At 28.0% G+C, this 16,010-nt stretch overlaps 2 protein-coding genes across 2 annotated transcripts; both read left to right on the top strand.

Moving 5' to 3' along the window:
- Positions 1–2,867: 2,867 nt before the first annotated feature.
- LOC139099445 (G-protein coupled receptor dmsr-1-like) lies at positions 2,868–6,867 on the top strand. The gene is made up of 3 exons (XM_070651899.1): positions 2,868–3,354; positions 4,593–5,500; positions 6,233–6,867. Exons 1-3 carry the CDS (start codon positions 3,278–3,280, stop codon positions 6,451–6,453), a joined length of 1,206 nt encoding a protein of 401 aa, XP_070508000.1. The 5' UTR covers positions 2,868–3,277; the 3' UTR covers positions 6,454–6,867.
- A 2,228-nt stretch (positions 6,868–9,095) lies between these two features.
- On the top strand, positions 9,096–13,835 carry LOC139099433 (protein unc-13 homolog 4B-like). Its single transcript, XM_070651882.1, has 5 exons — positions 9,096–9,177; positions 9,823–10,977; positions 11,622–11,930; positions 12,068–13,416; positions 13,632–13,835. The coding sequence occupies exons 2-5, from the start codon at positions 9,836–9,838 to the stop codon at positions 13,769–13,771; spliced, it is 2,940 nt and encodes a 979-aa protein (XP_070507983.1). The 5' UTR covers positions 9,096–9,177; positions 9,823–9,835; the 3' UTR covers positions 13,772–13,835.
- The last annotated feature ends 2,175 nt before the right edge of the window (positions 13,836–16,010 follow it).

Below are 16,010 nucleotides of genomic sequence, written 5' to 3' on the forward strand. Positions count from 1 at the left end.
AAATTCTGAAAAAAACATTAAATAAAAAGAAAATTTTTGACATATTATGTCACAAAATTTTATCCTCAAAGTTGATAAAACAGTTAAATAATTCAAGTTATTTTATCTTCAAGAGCCTTTAACAAAATCAGTAAAAATGATTTTTGGATGCAATTTCTTTACACTATGAACAGAAAAAATGCTAAATTGCTCATAAATTTGAATTATAATCTTAGCTTTAAATCTCATAATCACATTCAAATGATTTACATAAATATAAAGTTGGAAGGATTCAGTATGATTTGATACATAATTTCTGTTAAAATATCCGAATTTTCAAACTAAGTTTTTAGTCAGTTTGGGAGACCAGAAGCAGATCAAACTAATGCTCAATGACACCTTAAAAAATATTTTCATGGAAAATCAATTAATGAATTGGTGAATCATTTGTTGAAAAATATAAAGATTTTTTTTTTTTGTATCTTAAGCTTACTAAAAATTGTGCTTGATGAACTTGTTTAAAATGCTTAAAATGAAACGAATTAATTGGAAAAGTTTTGTAAAAGGATGCGAAAAAAAAGTTTGAGGACAGGTAGGGTTTTTTAATAGCAGAGTAATTTAATACCATAAAGTATCAAATGACCAGTTTCTAACGATGGGAAAAATTTTAACAAACTTATCCTTTTCGGAATCTGAATAAGTCCAAACTGATCCAAAACACCATTTCCTTCGGTTTCAGTATAGAGATTCATGTCTCTATCACTAGTACATTGAATAGCTGATACAGTTTTAGTTTTTTTTTTTAAAAATGCTTGTATTTTTATATGTAAATAGAAAAAATTAGGGGAGTTTTAGTGGGAAACTCGGAATTTTACAATATCACTTGGAGAATTAGCGTCTTTTGAATTAATAATTTGCCGTTTTTGTCCAACAATACTAACAATACAAAACTGATCAATTACTTTTGGTTAATTTATAATAATTTTTATCACATAAACCTTGATTTATGCTGAAAATTTAAAGTATTATTATCAGTCATGTCTATAACTTTGTGAATTATAAAGAGCTTTAAAATCATTTATAATTCATATGAAAAATCAGTGAATGAATATTTCTATAACAGTACGTAACATAGAATGTGTTTCTATTTGATGTTTAATTCCTATTGTTCTAATACTATGCATAAATTTCACAACATGTCCGAATGGAAAAGGCTATGATTGACTAATCACCGTTACATAAATTCCATGTTCATAATTGGATTAATCGCATCCTCTTTAACTTGGGATGTCAAAATAAGATTTTAAAAAATTCGAATATTCTCTTCAAATTTCCATAAAACTAATGAATTTTTTTTCTCTTTAAACTCTCATTCCAGATATTAAAGTCAAAGTTTCTACATCAATCCATTATATCTCATAATTACGGAAGTAAAATTGAAGCAAAAAATATTCCCTTCCCGATGTCTCTTTCATCAATGACAAACATTCATCCACATTTAAACAGTTAAATCATCTGGAATTGAAAAAAAAATGAAACGATAGGAAGAAAAAGTTTTTCTCATTTTAAACATTAAAAACTGAGAATTTATATCGACCTGGTCGAAAAAAATTCTACGTCAGTAACGGATAGTTTTTGCTAATTAACTCGAATATTTTCCATTATGCTATGCGATTTTATATTTTTTTCTATAGAACTCACCGAGACACGCAATTTGGTACCAAATTTACATACTTTCGTTGCTTAGTTCCTTTGCTAGAGCCATTTTTATAACCGTTACTGACGAAGAATTTTAGGGATTTGGTAATTTGAGCTTACGAAGCCATTAATAACTTTCTTTGTGTACCAGCTAATTTAAAAATTTTTGGACTCAATTGTGTATGAGCTTCTCGCTGACATTTCTGATTATTAAATTTATGAATTAACCTTGTTTAAAATAGTTAAATTAACATTTTTGTTGAAAAATTTTGTAACGGTTGGCCATAAATTTGAATTTTTTCAACGAAATTTAGTCAGCAAAATATTGTAAACAAACAAAGATTCATTAAAAACTAATTAATGAAATAGAATTGAACTAATATTCAGGCAGATAATGATTAAATAAATGATATTTGTTTAAAACCTCTAAACTGCATATAACGGATGAAAAATTATTATTGATTTGTTATAATGAGTTCCAGTGCCTTCAAATTATCCGGGCGATGATAAAACAGATTTTTAAAACAACGACTGAATTGTGCCGAAGCAATTAGTGGCAAAGCAAGTCAGTTTTATGACTTATTTCACGCCTGGACAGAGATGAATCCGAAAAACACTGTTGATTAGGGATATACCCGATATATGGTAATATTCAGCACATATTCTAGCATTCATCTACTTAAAACAGTCAAACAGTCCTTCAGTGACCTCCCTGACTCGATAACAACTCCAATCATCACATTACAGCACTTCCTAGCTCTCAGGAATCTAAAACTAATTATTGAACTTGAAATTCACAATAAACAGCCTTTTTCATTTCTGATTATTAAATTTATGAATTAATCTTGTTTAAAATAGTTAAATTAACATTTTTGTTGAAAAATTTTGTAACGGTTTGCCATAAATTTGAATTTTTTCAACGAAATTTAGTCAGCAAAATTATTGTAAACAAACAAAGATTCATTAAAAACTAATTAATGAAATAGAATTGAACTAATATTCAGGCAGAGAATGATTAAATAAAGTGTATTCTGTGCGATAATCGATCTTAATCAAAGGCAATGGAATAGATTTAGTGATTTTTTTTTCAAACCAAATTTTTGTTGCATTCACACAAATTGTTCTATAATATTTGAATTGTAAAAAACCGTTATTGAAATTTCCTCAAATTTTCGACCAGGCCGATATTACAACAATTAATTTTCATTCCTATCCCACCTATTCACACAATACAAACTCAAGAAGCTTTTATCAAGCTGTGCAATGTTTTGTGGACGATTTATAGCTTGAAAAAGTGAAAAGTTTCAATTAAAATGAGTGAAAGAAATTGACACTAGAGATAAATAAATTGCAGGCGATAAATTTTGTACTTGAAACACTAAAGTCAGTGTGAAAAATAAAAAAAAATTCAAAACATCCAAAGTGTAAGCAACAAATTACAGTGCATGATCCAATGCAGCTACAAAGTTCACAGATGTTACTAAAAGCTCTCATGAATGTCACAACACTCTTAGAGAGAGAGACGAAATAAAGTAAATCCCAAAAGACTACACAAATATTATATTATATTCCAAAGGAGAGAGAGAAATCAGCAACAGAGATGTCAACACTTGATATGACAAACAATACTATTGAGTTTCCATTCTGTCAAAATAATCTTGATGAATTTCATACATTGTGAGTATGTTTAGTAATATTAATGAAAGTTTATTGTGTTTGATGCTTTATAATAATGTTATGGTTAAGATTTTTAATGACCGGAGCAAAATAAGAATTTTTGAATTTGAGAACATTTTAAGCTCCTATTTACGTCAGTATAAAAAAACATTTGCTTCCGTCTAATTTATTGTAATTAATCAATTCTCTTACCAAAAAGCATTCAAAAGATTAAAATTTCTCACAACTACAAACTTTCCTTTCATTCGGTCAAACATTTAGATGAATTTTGAGTATTACCTTGTTGGATTTCTTAATATAAGAACAAGAACAAAATCAAATTTTAAAAAAATATGTTTTCAGTAAATCATGTTAGTAAATTATTATTGTTATCCTAATGTCTGGTTTTATGTTCAAGTTTTTGTTTATTCACTTACTAACATTTTTTATTTAAAAAAACATTATTTTTTATTTTAATGTATTTTAATATAACAATAAGTATATAATATATTTTAAGAGTTCAAGCAGCAGCTTTTCTCATTTTAGTTATGGATTTTTGATAATAAAATGATATTTTCATGATACGGTGACATCCCATAAGGGACGAGTTGATGTGACTAGAAACAGCGAAAAAGCACTTTCTCTAGGATCGAACCCGGGTCGTTAGAGTGTTAGACCGACACTCTTACCACTACGCAACTGATGCTTTTTCGCTGCTTTTGATTACTTACTTACAATACAGCTTAGATTTCAATAAACTATTCATGTCAAGATTTTCGATTACTATGTTCCTTAGATTATTATTAGGACCAAAGGGTTTAAAAGTAACTCTCACAAAATTTTCTGTCGATTCAATGAATCACAGCGAATTCTATAGACATGATAGATCTAATTAAAAACATTAGCATATTTGATAGAATCTATTGTAGAAGCCGTTTGAGTAAAATTGGGACACATCTAAGTTAACTACAACATCAAGTTATAACAATAATATCCAATTATTGATTAAATTCTATTTTGTCAATCAAAAATAAACAGACTCATTTTAATCTACCTTAACGTTTCAGTTGTAAACATTCACAGAAATAGGGTTGATTCACAAGATAGCAAGAAAACAAACATAGTAAATCTACATGAAAAACCATTCTAAAAAGCAATTTAGTGCCATAAAATCTATTTCATGCATTCTAAACCTCAATTCACTACCATGTACATATGAATTTTCATTAAAAATTTCCTCTCTGATTTCTCATTCACAGCTTCAACGCTATTAATTTTAAGCTGAGCCTGTGCATTTGCATATTTGGTTGCATCACCAATGTCCTGAACTTTATTGTTCTGTCACAAAAAGATCTCCGAACACATATAAACTATATATTGACTGGACTCGCGATTTCGGACTTCTTAGTTATGCTTGTTTATTTCCCATATGCACTTGATCATGCATTCAGTATAAATTCGCGACCCGAGAGACTAACATATGGATATGCACATTATATTTATACACATGCTATGTTAAGTCAAACAGCACATACCGTATCCATATTTTTAACAATAACATTGGCACTTTGGCGATACATCTCTGTATGTCATCCATCATGTAAAAATGCGTTTATGAATCGAACGCTGTGGGCAATAATTGCATCATATGTCATAAGTCCAATTATATGCTTACCATACTACATGTCATTAACAATACAATCTAAATCGACTTACGTGTACAAAGGTAATATGACAGAATATAAAACTTCGAACATTAATGATACAGAATCGCAGTTTCTTGCAACAATTGATGAAGAAAATGGAGATTTTGAAAAGTACACAAAATATTATGTTCAAGTATCAAGCTTTTATATGTCATATAACCAGGCATTCCTCTGGGTTTATTCAGTCATTATTAAGCTTTTACCTTGCATGCTGCTGACCTACTTCTCCGTTCAACTAGTTCGTACGCTTTATGAAGCTAAAAAGAGAAAGGAAAAGTTGAGTGGAAATTTGCAAATGTCTGCAAAGTTGTTGAACAAAAAGAAACAAGCTGATAGGACAACAAAGATGCTGATTGCTGTTTTGTTCTTGTTTTTAATTACTGAAGTTCCGCAAGGCATTTTGGGTCTCATGTCGGCTGTCTTACATCAAGATTTCTATCTTCACTGCTACCAGAAATTGGGTATGTTATTAATAATTTATAATGAATTAACCATGAATTAACCAAGAGATTGAAACTGAATATGTTTGATGAATTATTGATTTAAAATAAAATGATTTATTTTAACTTAGTTACAGGAAAAAATGACTTTTAAATAACATTCGTGCTTGAAATTTAGAGGCAAAGTTAGGGTATCACCTGATTTCTCAGTTTTTGATTTCATAAAAATGTTTAATGAATTATTCTGAAATCGATTATCCATTGTCACTGTAAAAAGAGTCGAAATCAGCAATTACGAAGATTTACCCAAACAAATTCCCAAACATCATCACAAAGCTTATTTTTAAGATAAGAGAACAAAAAATTGAATTTTTCATGAAAACGACATGAAAGTATTATGTATGTTGAAACGAGACCTGTTTTGAATAATAAGAAGTCACTAAATGCGTTTCATTGGTAAAATTACAAATTTCCTAATGAAAATTATGAAATATTCATGAAGCTTTCTTGCATAACTTTTCTTACTTTTCTTACTTTCTTCTTCAAATTATATTTGTGATTGTCTTTTTTTTCTTCAAAATCTGAAAGTCATTTGCCTTCATCCTGCAATAATTCACACAGCTTTTATCGTTTTCGAAGTCATTCATCTTCATCTCAATCAAAACATTAAGCAGTGCTCCCTAGAATTCATATAAAACACCTAAACAAAGCAAAAAGTCATTTAAACGTATTTTTTTTACTTCTCATTCACAGGTGATTTAATGGATTTTCTCGCCCTGCTGAATTCATCCATAAACTTTATCCTTTACTGCTCAATGTCTCGACAATTTCGTGATGCATTTACAAAAATCTTTTTACCACGATGTCTCGTACGCACTCAACGACGTATAGCAAATGGAAATGGATTTGCCGAAGTAGATAGTCATGGACGACATGTTGAGACAATGCACGAGACTCAGATGACGCAACTATAACTAACAGTTATTTATCGTGTTCTCAAGAACTTTCAGAGAAATGGTTGAGGATGATTGCCTTCCGAAAAATACTAGAAATTCGAAATAATATTGTTTTCTCCTTAGATGGTTTTTGAACGTTGAAATTAAGAATGCTGTATTATTAGGATAGAGGGGTCGCCAAAAAAAGCTAAAAAAGGATTTTTGATCAACTTTTTTATGAAATTACTTCACAAATGCGAATAATGCATATTCGAATATTTTTTTGCTCATATTCGGATATTTGTCCAACCCTACTTTTACTACAGTTTCCAATCACCAAATAGAAAAGTATTTAAAAAAAATTGAATTTCAAAAAACAATTTTTCAGTTCTCGAAGGCTCCTCCTCTTCTTGCTACAGTTTAGAATGTTAAAATAAATATTTTCTTATTAATTGTGTTGCTTACTTCAAGTTTGGAAGATTATTTTAATGCTAAATTTTATGTTGAAAATGTAATTGACTTGTCGACTTGTGACATTAAAATTGTTGTCATTAATTGATAATTGTACAGATTTCGGCTTAAAAAATATTGCATATTGTAAATTAAAATAAAAAAATGCATTTTTGTGAAACAAATTCACCAAATAAAATTCTTGCTTGTAATTATAGAAAATAATTGAATTATAAAACATGATTTATACTTTAAAAATTTCATCAATTTTTTTTCTAGTGCACAGATTTTTCAATTAAATTGACAAAAGTGGATAGGACATGTTTAAGGAATTGAAATTTGTTATAACTGATTTTGAGGATGAAAACAAGACTAGAGAAAGAACAAAGATCATTATTAGGGTTCCTGGGATTGGATTGTATGTAATTATATTGTTCAGTATATTTTGCGTGGATTGAAAACTCTAATCAAAATATACTTGCAGTTTCTTATCCTTGAAAATATGTTGAAATCTAGACATCAGAAACCCTCAATTGATGATAAGAGATTAAATGATAGAAAGAAGAACTCTTAGATCTGTGAGAGAAAAATGAAAATGTGCTGGACATTAAAAACTAGATTCCTTGAAAAAAAAACAGTTTTTTCTAAAATCTTTAATTTACAATTTTCGTGCTTTTCTTAATTTTAATGCTTCGTTGTTGTAACTTCTAAGAACAGATTTACTATACTGTACAATGTTAAGCATAATAGATCTGTTTTAAAATGCTTTAAAGAAAAGCTGTGCAGTACTTTTTCGGCACGTTTTCTTGGTTTACTTAATATTTTTAAAGTAAAACTATGCAAATACAAAGTATTTCAAACAAGATGTTAATTTTACATTTTGTATTGCAATGACACATAAAAAAGGTGCTGAAAATGAACGAAAATTTCAAATAGGTATTAGTTTTTGAATTCTTAATGTGTAAACTAAAAACAGAAGTCTTAAAACATCGTATCTTTTGGTCGTTGAGACCAAATATGTGAAACTGATCAAAAAGTTATTAACTAATTCCGCAATCGTTCTTAAATATATGTTTTCGCGAAGCTAGAGGGATAATGACTTGATAAAAAAAAGATTTTTCTATTGGAGGTTTACTGATGACCATGCAATTAAAATAGAAAGTCATAGTAATGATATAGTATTTAAAAAATATTTCGTGTAAAAAATTAATAATATTAAATAAAATGTATTCAGTAAAAAGTTTATTTTATTAAAATTGTTACTTTTTTCAATTTTTAAATATTTTAAAGTTTTAATTTCTTTTTAATTTTCAGTCGTTACAATTTTTCCATGTAATATTCTAACATATATTAATGATATGTTTATCACTTTAGCAGTGATAAATTATGTAATTATGATGAGCTCTAACAAAAAAATTAAGTCTTGCAAACTTTACGTCTGTGCTCAAAATGGGTTTTTCCATATATAAATGATTTTTTGTTGTTGTCTGTAAGTATTTTTTTTTTTAAGCTTAAAATGAGATTAAAAAATTAAAAAAGTCCTCGTGTTATTGATCGAGGGACTTAAGCGCATTTTTGTCTCAGAGATCAGTAATTGATTTATAATTTAGTTTACTGACTTATAAAACGAGATCCAGTAAGATTCAGACCACTTCCCACCACTCTTAAAAAAATCATACATATTAAGAAGTAACGGTTTTCTGAAATTCAAACTTTCTGACGAATTTGTGAAATTTAAAATTTATTCGCCAAAAGTTCTTCACGTTTTGTACTGAAATCAAAAAGTGATTAATTATAGTATTTATGCTTTGATTTGAAACTTCTAAATGACCGATAACCCAATAACTGGATAGAACTAAGCTATGAAAACAAACTAGAGCTCTCTACGATGTCTAGTTTTCGAGATCTCGCGTTCCAGCCGAACGACCGAATGACCGAACGAACAAAGTGCATTATTAAGCTCCCTTTTGTAAACAAGTTTTCAAAAATGGAATACATACTCGAAATACATACATAATCAAATTTTTTTTTCGAAAAGACGATTTTAACTTTCAAAATAACAATTTCTATAAATTATAATAATTATAGTTTCATTATGCAAAGGATAATTTAATCCTTCTATCTGTGATACATCGAAAATAACACTCATATTAAATTATCTTGGAATGTTTCAAGCAATTAATCATAAATAGAACAATTTTTTGAGTGTATATTTTTTAAATCTCTCTGAGCATTCATCGATGCAAGTTCATTTATTATAAGCAGTTTCTAAATAAAGTACATATTATAAAAATAATAAAAAAACATAAAGAGGTATGTTCAGTAATATAATTCTGATTTTTCTATTTTATAGGATATTCTAGAAAGTGTGTAAAAATATCTCTATACCGGTCGTTTATTCTATTCTCAAAAGCTTTCAATTTAATTTAAAATTGTACCTAGATAGTGCAAAAAGTTTAGATTCAAAAATCCATAATCTCTCTCATATATGACCAAAACCAAAAATCATTGATATTGCCAATGTTAAGAATCATAAATTAATTTTTAAAGCAGAAATATAAAAAATTAAAAAATCCCCGTTTGTTAAACAGTATAAGCATTCAGTATGAGCATTCTGAAAAAAGAAAGATAACTTTAAAAAAAATCAGCTATATTTAGAATTTTAGATTAGTACTGAGTAATCACAGCTATAGGACTTCAGTCATCATTCATATTTAGTGGTTTATTTTATGGCTGTTTCAGAACAAATGAGAAATGAATTATTACTCTTGTTTTAAAAATTCTAAAATGCAATTTCTTTCACGTTTATTAATCAAATTGTCATTAAAATGTGTTTTTATTACTTGTTTATTCTTTGATATCTACCGACATTGTCAAAAATCATACTTTTTCAACAAGATGTTCCAAAATTCTCCTAATTATCTTGTATCAATCAATAATATATTATTTAATTTTTAGAAATTAAACTAAAATGTATCCGATAAGTAAAGGATTTCCGCAAACTGATAGAATTTATGAAGAAATGATTTTCTTAGTAAATAACGACGATGAAAAATTCACCAATAATTTATTAAATAACACTGAAGAGAACCATTTTCCGATTTTAAGATTATCAGCAATTGAATACATTGAAAATGCATTTAAAGTATTAAGTAATGAACACATCGAAGTATCTAAAGATGCTATAGTCAAAAAATTCTCAAGCAACTCAGAAATATTTGACGAAAATGCATTGGAGATGAAACCATTTAGTGGAAATTCCTACCACCTTTCACCAGGAACATCTTTGGTTGGAAATATTGTGGGGCATGCTTCGTTGATCCGAACATTACTTAGATATGAATTACATCGAATAAATGTTCAGTACTATCAATGGACAAACTTTGAACTTCTCCCAAAAGTTTTGGTTGCAATTCATGCAGAATATTACAAAATTGATGAGATAAATGCCAGCTTTGCTAAATGGATTGCTTATTGCGAGGTTCAATTAGAGCATCCATTGAATTTAAATGCTTTCACTAAGTTACTTAATATTTTAGTCGATGAAAACGAGGATGAAAACTTAGACAAGAAAAATGATAAAGGAAAAATTAAAAAAGCTTTAAGAAAGATTAATCCCTTCAAAAAGAAGAATAAAAAAAATATTGAGGAAAAGCTTATTGGAGACCAATTAAACACAAATGATGAGGAAGTTGAGAAGCTATTTTGTGAATCCAAGAATATCTTGTTGAATTTTTTTATACTTTACATGAAAAACATTCATGATTATGAAATTCACAACGAAACTGAATCAAATGAGACCCAATATGCTGCGGAACATACAACAAAAGTTACAACATTCAACCAAATACTAGAAATCATTAATCGATTAGAAAAAGTTTACATGAATGATGGAATCTCGAGGATGCTGCCAAACAAAAATGATCTATACAAATTAATGATTAAGAACTTTGAAAATGGAACTGTCGAACATTTAAATAAAAATATTGATAAATTGATGTTAAATCATAATGATGACAATGAAAAAAGATTAAGTGAACTAATTCGAGTAATTAGATTGGCTGTTGAACATCGAGAGAGTTTTGTTGCTGATTTCGATCAAAACTTTAGAAGGTTAGTCTGATATACTTTTATTTGAATGGTTGTATGACTATTTCTAAGGATGAAAAATCACAGAGGTCGAAGCCGGTTTTCTCGGCTAAAATTATTTTTGCATTTTTTGCAAGTATAAAGTCATCTACAAACTTATGTTAGTTGTTAAAACTGTTCTCTATATGAAATACTAGGAATCTGTGCAATATTTGCTAAACTTTAAGGTATAAAAAGTTCGGAATTGCACTTTAGCCGATTTCTTAACTGATCGGCTAAAAATCGGCTAAACAATCATTTTAAGCTGAATTTAGAGCTTATTAGACTTTTAAGGTTAACAAAATTAAAATGGTTTCAACTCGACAAAAAAAAATGCAAAATATGGGTTTAGCCGAAAAAGTCGATCTCGACCTCTGAAAAATCATATTATGACTACAATAATCAATTAAAAAGGATTTTCAGATTTCCCCTAAAATAAATAAGCTGCAAATGAATATGGCAAAGCACTATTACTCAATTTGCAGTTAACAAATTCATCATTCACTTACTTATGTACATACTTTATTAAATATATATTATTTTAATTGACCTGATAGTGTTTTGACATGTAAATCTAGTCCTTTTTTATAAATGACTTTTATATATTAAACTCTCAATTTCATTTTTAGTTTTTCAGACATTTCAATATCCAAAAAAATGTACGAGATCTACGATACACAATTAACAATTTTAGTAAAGCCAATAGTCCTCGAAATCTGCAAAATGAAATGCTGCAACGAAAATGATGATGAATTTATTCAAAAAGAAGAAATATCTATCAAGAAGCTTTTTGAGCTTTATTGTGAACTTGAAAAGTTTGTTAATTACGGAAAACAACATTTTGTAGACAATAAGTTTGAGACAACTCAATTCTATAACTGGTTTGCTCCTGGAGTTGATAAGTTTTTTAAATTCTTTGCATTTCATACAAAAACGAGGTAAGCTAAAAAATTTAATGTCTGGTCGCTTTCATACAATTTTGTCATATCAATCTCGATCAACGGTCAAAGTTGAAATATCATATTCTAATATTTGACATAACTTTTGTATTTTAATCTTTTTTTTTTAATATTAGAATAACAAAAACAGTTGAATCCGATCATTTAAAACCTGATTCCGATATTAGTAAAATGTCACCATCAGTCATTGATACAATGCAGACACTGTTTTCAATTAAGCGTAATTGGGACGTGTTGATTGGTTTAACAAAGGCTAAGGAAGGCAACATGTTAAAAAGAATAGTCGAACAATTTTGCGCATTTTCTAAGTTGTACTTTGAGACTTTTTTGGATAAAGCTAAGAAATGTTTGGAGTCAAAAAATATTGATTCTTTTACAATTCCAGTTGAATTGTCTGTTTCTATTGCAAATTTTAAATATTTCTCTGAAAATTTTGAGATATTGATCGATGAGCTTATGAGAGATAGGATGACTGACCAGAACGTAATTTCTAAACACGTTGAAAATTCACAACAAAACATTAAAGTCATGATTAATAAATTCATTGAATTTTCGATACAAAAATTAATTCCAATGATCAAACAACTTCTATATGAGGATATTGAGGAAAATCAACAAATTGTTGGAAATTCACTGCCGAATAGCGTAGAGCAAATACTTGTAACATTTTTTGATGAATTTTCAGAAAGAGAATTCAAAAAGTCAAAGTTAATTTTGTGGCAATATGTTGTAAAAAACATCGTTCAATGCGTTCAATTTGGACTAAAAACAAAAAAGTTACCAAAATTTTTCTCAAATTTATATATAGTTTTTGAAAACTTAAAAGTTGCATTCAGATATCTCAGTGATGACAATTTTATTGAAGACGTTCCAACAACAAGAAAAGTTAAAAATATTGATAGTGTTCTTCAACGAAACAGGTTCAGCATATCCGAACTTATTTGCCAATATTACATAAGTCGACATGAAAGTCAGCAAAAGTTAAAAAAAGACGGCGTGAATCTTTATGGAAATTTATCAATCAAGTGCTTTATTTACCAAAATGTGTTGACAATTGAAATTAAGATGCCTGAAAATCTCGTATCAATTGATGAAGACGGAATTAAACAGCCGTATATCAAAATTTTAATGATTCCAAAAGAAAAATTTCCAAATCCCCGAAAGATTAAATGGCAAAGTAAGAATATTGGAAACATTGCTTCTAGCAGAATAAATATTACAATAAAAAAGGACATAAAAGTAGAAGAATCATTTATTCACTTTAAAGTTAAGGACAAGGAATCATTTTTCAACATGTTAGGCTCATTTTGTGCTTCTTTAAATTGCTTTGACTATAGGAATGCAGAAGAAAGAAATAGCAGATTTTTGGGAGAAGCCTTTATGTCATTCAGAGATATTCCAGAAGTTACTCATGGAAATGACACACAAGAAGTTGAATTGACATTGACAAAACTATCAAGTTGTGGTAAGAATGTATCTCTTAATGAAAGTGGCAATAATTTTTTTGTTTAGATTTTAAGATTAAAAGATTAAGATTTCAAGATTAAAAATGCGCCTCAGAGGCCTTCCTCATCTTCAAAGAAATTCTAATTCTTTGATGCACATTGCGGATGCAAAAACAATATTTTAAAAATTATTCACTTGATTTTTCATAACATCATATTTTTTATTACATTACAGATTTAGAATCTCTGAAAGCAATAAATCAATCAGCCAAAGCTGGAAACAAACAAGCAAACAAATTTTTAAAGAGTTTGGAAAATAATTCGCATATAAAATTAAAATTTGATGATAATCACCAGAATGACAATAATATTTAAGAGATTTAAAGTGAAAATATTTTAAATTGAATTTACCATGTGCGTAAAAATAAATATCACACCAACAAGATTATACATTTTAATATTTTTTTCTAATTTTTAATTTTCAATTTCTAAAATTCGTTTATTCAATTTTTTAAATAATATTAAATTTTATAATAAACCAATAAAAAGTTATTTAAAAGCTAAAATTTATTTTCAAATTAAAGTATTTACTATATTTACGATATTGCACGAACATGGAACATTCATCAAATTTCAAAAAGGTTCGCTCAATTAACAGGTCATTTCAGGTGGAAATCAGATTGTCGAAATCCTTCGACACTGAATGTTGAAAATTTACAACGATTTTCATTACGTTATGTTCAATATGACCAAATTGAGTTTTAAAAACAAGAAACAATAAACACTTTTAATAACGAGAAGCAAACTTAACTAAAATTTGTTACTAAAATGTTAATAAAATTCTTTACAACTTTCAATAAATAAAACTTTTTTATAAATGAAGAAATACAATGGCGTTTTCAATTTCTGAGACTTAAAGCTAATTAAAAATATAATTTCTATTTCTATTTATATCCATTATTTATCTGCATTGTACACCCGCAAAAGATCTAAACCATGATGCGCGTCAATTTATTTCTATGCAACCCTTCTCATTTTCAACCGTCTCGTTCATTCGCAGAACTAAAAGAAATTTGTGAGAGATTTTTTAATGCAGAATTTTAAAAGCGCTTATTTTTGCATTTATTTAAGATTCGAAGACATGACTAGGAGCTTCGGTTTTAGATCTATAGTGCACCTTAATATCGAAGTTCATGGAATCGCCATAGTAATTTCTCTCGTATATGACATTTTTTAATCATACTTTAGAAAATATGAGTAGAGTGAAATCACCACCAAATCCTGCCAAAACCCACATCTCTCAATCTATAAACTTTTTTTTAAATTTTCCATTTTATGTTTGATAATCAAGCTAAAACTGTGAAAGTAAAGAAGATGAAAATTTCCTCAATAGAAAAGAAAAATTGTGTCGCATCTCGCAATTCTGTTTGTTTTTTTACATCTTTCTTTTCAGAAATAATAATAATGAGAATAATACAAAACAAAAGAGGAATTTACTCATTTCAATTAAGATTGGAAATGTAGAAAAGTAAGGATAGATCTTTTTAGCATTTCGTTTTTTTCTGTACTAAGAGCTTAAAGAGACAAGCAAAAATAAAAATTTGCATTTCATTGTGTTAATGAACTTTGATTTGAGAACTCAAAAAGAAAATTAACTTTGTTTTTTTTTTGTTACATTTATTGGGTCAGTGTTGTTAATTGAGAGATTCAAATTGAAACCAATTTACTCGTCACAGTCTCTTTGAAACCGATACATCGTCGTGTTAAAGGATAAACTTCAAAATCATGTTTTATGTTTTTGACACATTTTGATGAAAGAAAATCATGTGTCATGTTATTTTCTTGTATTAATCCTTCTACTTTTGTAAATATTTTCTATCAAAGAAAAATCCATCTGAAGCGTAGCTGTAAGGTACAACTTAAAACGGTATAAAAATCTTTGAAATGTTAAGGTATAAAATAAATGAATGATGGTATGAAATTAAGTACAGAGATCGAAGATACATAAGTTTCCTTTTTGGCATAAATCAAAAAAATATTAATTAAAATATTTAAATAAATTAATTAAAACCTAGTAGAAGAAATAATTAGCAAGGGTCAGACACTCCAAAAGTACAGTACTGTACTTACTGTACTTGTTGAATTTATATGAAAGTACAGTAAGTACAGTACAATACTTACAATACCTACTGTACTTGTATGGAAAGTACAGTAAGTATAGTACTGTACCTACTGTACTTACTGTACTTGTATGAAAAGTCCAGTAAGTATTGTACTGTACTTACAATACTTGTATTATCATTTTTATAATGAAAAAGTGATAAAAATTATTAAATTTCACTATTTTTAAAGGAAGTTTAATAGAAAATATTGTTTTTTCAAAGTTTTTCACCTTTAAATAAGAAAACTGATGTTCAAATTTACATTTTCAAAAATTTCATACATCAATTTCATCCAATTGAGACAAAATTTGGTTTTCTTGAAAGACTTTTTAACCTAAATATGAAAATCAAAGCAAAATTCGGCTTTTCCGAGTGATTTTTCATCCCAAATAAGAAAATCAATGCCAAATTCGGCTTTTCTGAAAGATTTTTCAACCTAAACATGAAAATCG

The sequence above is a fragment of the Chironomus tepperi genome, unplaced genomic scaffold (genome assembly GCF_022539635.2).
Source record: "Chironomus tepperi strain 1889 unplaced genomic scaffold, CSIRO-AGI_Ctep_v1 contig_467, whole genome shotgun sequence".
NCBI classification, from domain to species: Eukaryota; Metazoa; Arthropoda; class Insecta; order Diptera; family Chironomidae; genus Chironomus; species Chironomus tepperi.

Bases quoted from the DNA above. Each gene is read 5' to 3' on its own strand.
- LOC139099445 (XM_070651899.1), top strand. From the start codon at position 3,278: ATGTCAACACTTGATATGACAAACAATACTATTGAGTTTCCATTCTGT. The intron at 3,355-4,592 runs GTGAGTATGTTT...TCTCATTCACAG, and splicing joins CTTGATGAATTTCATACATT to CTTCAACGCTATTAATTTTA. The intron at 5,501-6,232 runs GTATGTTATTAA...TCTCATTCACAG, and splicing joins TCACTGCTACCAGAAATTGG to GTGATTTAATGGATTTTCTC.
- LOC139099433 (XM_070651882.1), top strand. From the start codon at position 9,836: ATGTATCCGATAAGTAAAGGATTTCCGCAAACTGATAGAATTTATGAA. The intron at 10,978-11,621 runs GTTAGTCTGATA...TTTCATTTTTAG, and splicing joins TTCGATCAAAACTTTAGAAG to TTTTTCAGACATTTCAATAT. The intron at 11,931-12,067 runs GTAAGCTAAAAA...TTTTAATATTAG, and splicing joins GCATTTCATACAAAAACGAG to AATAACAAAAACAGTTGAAT.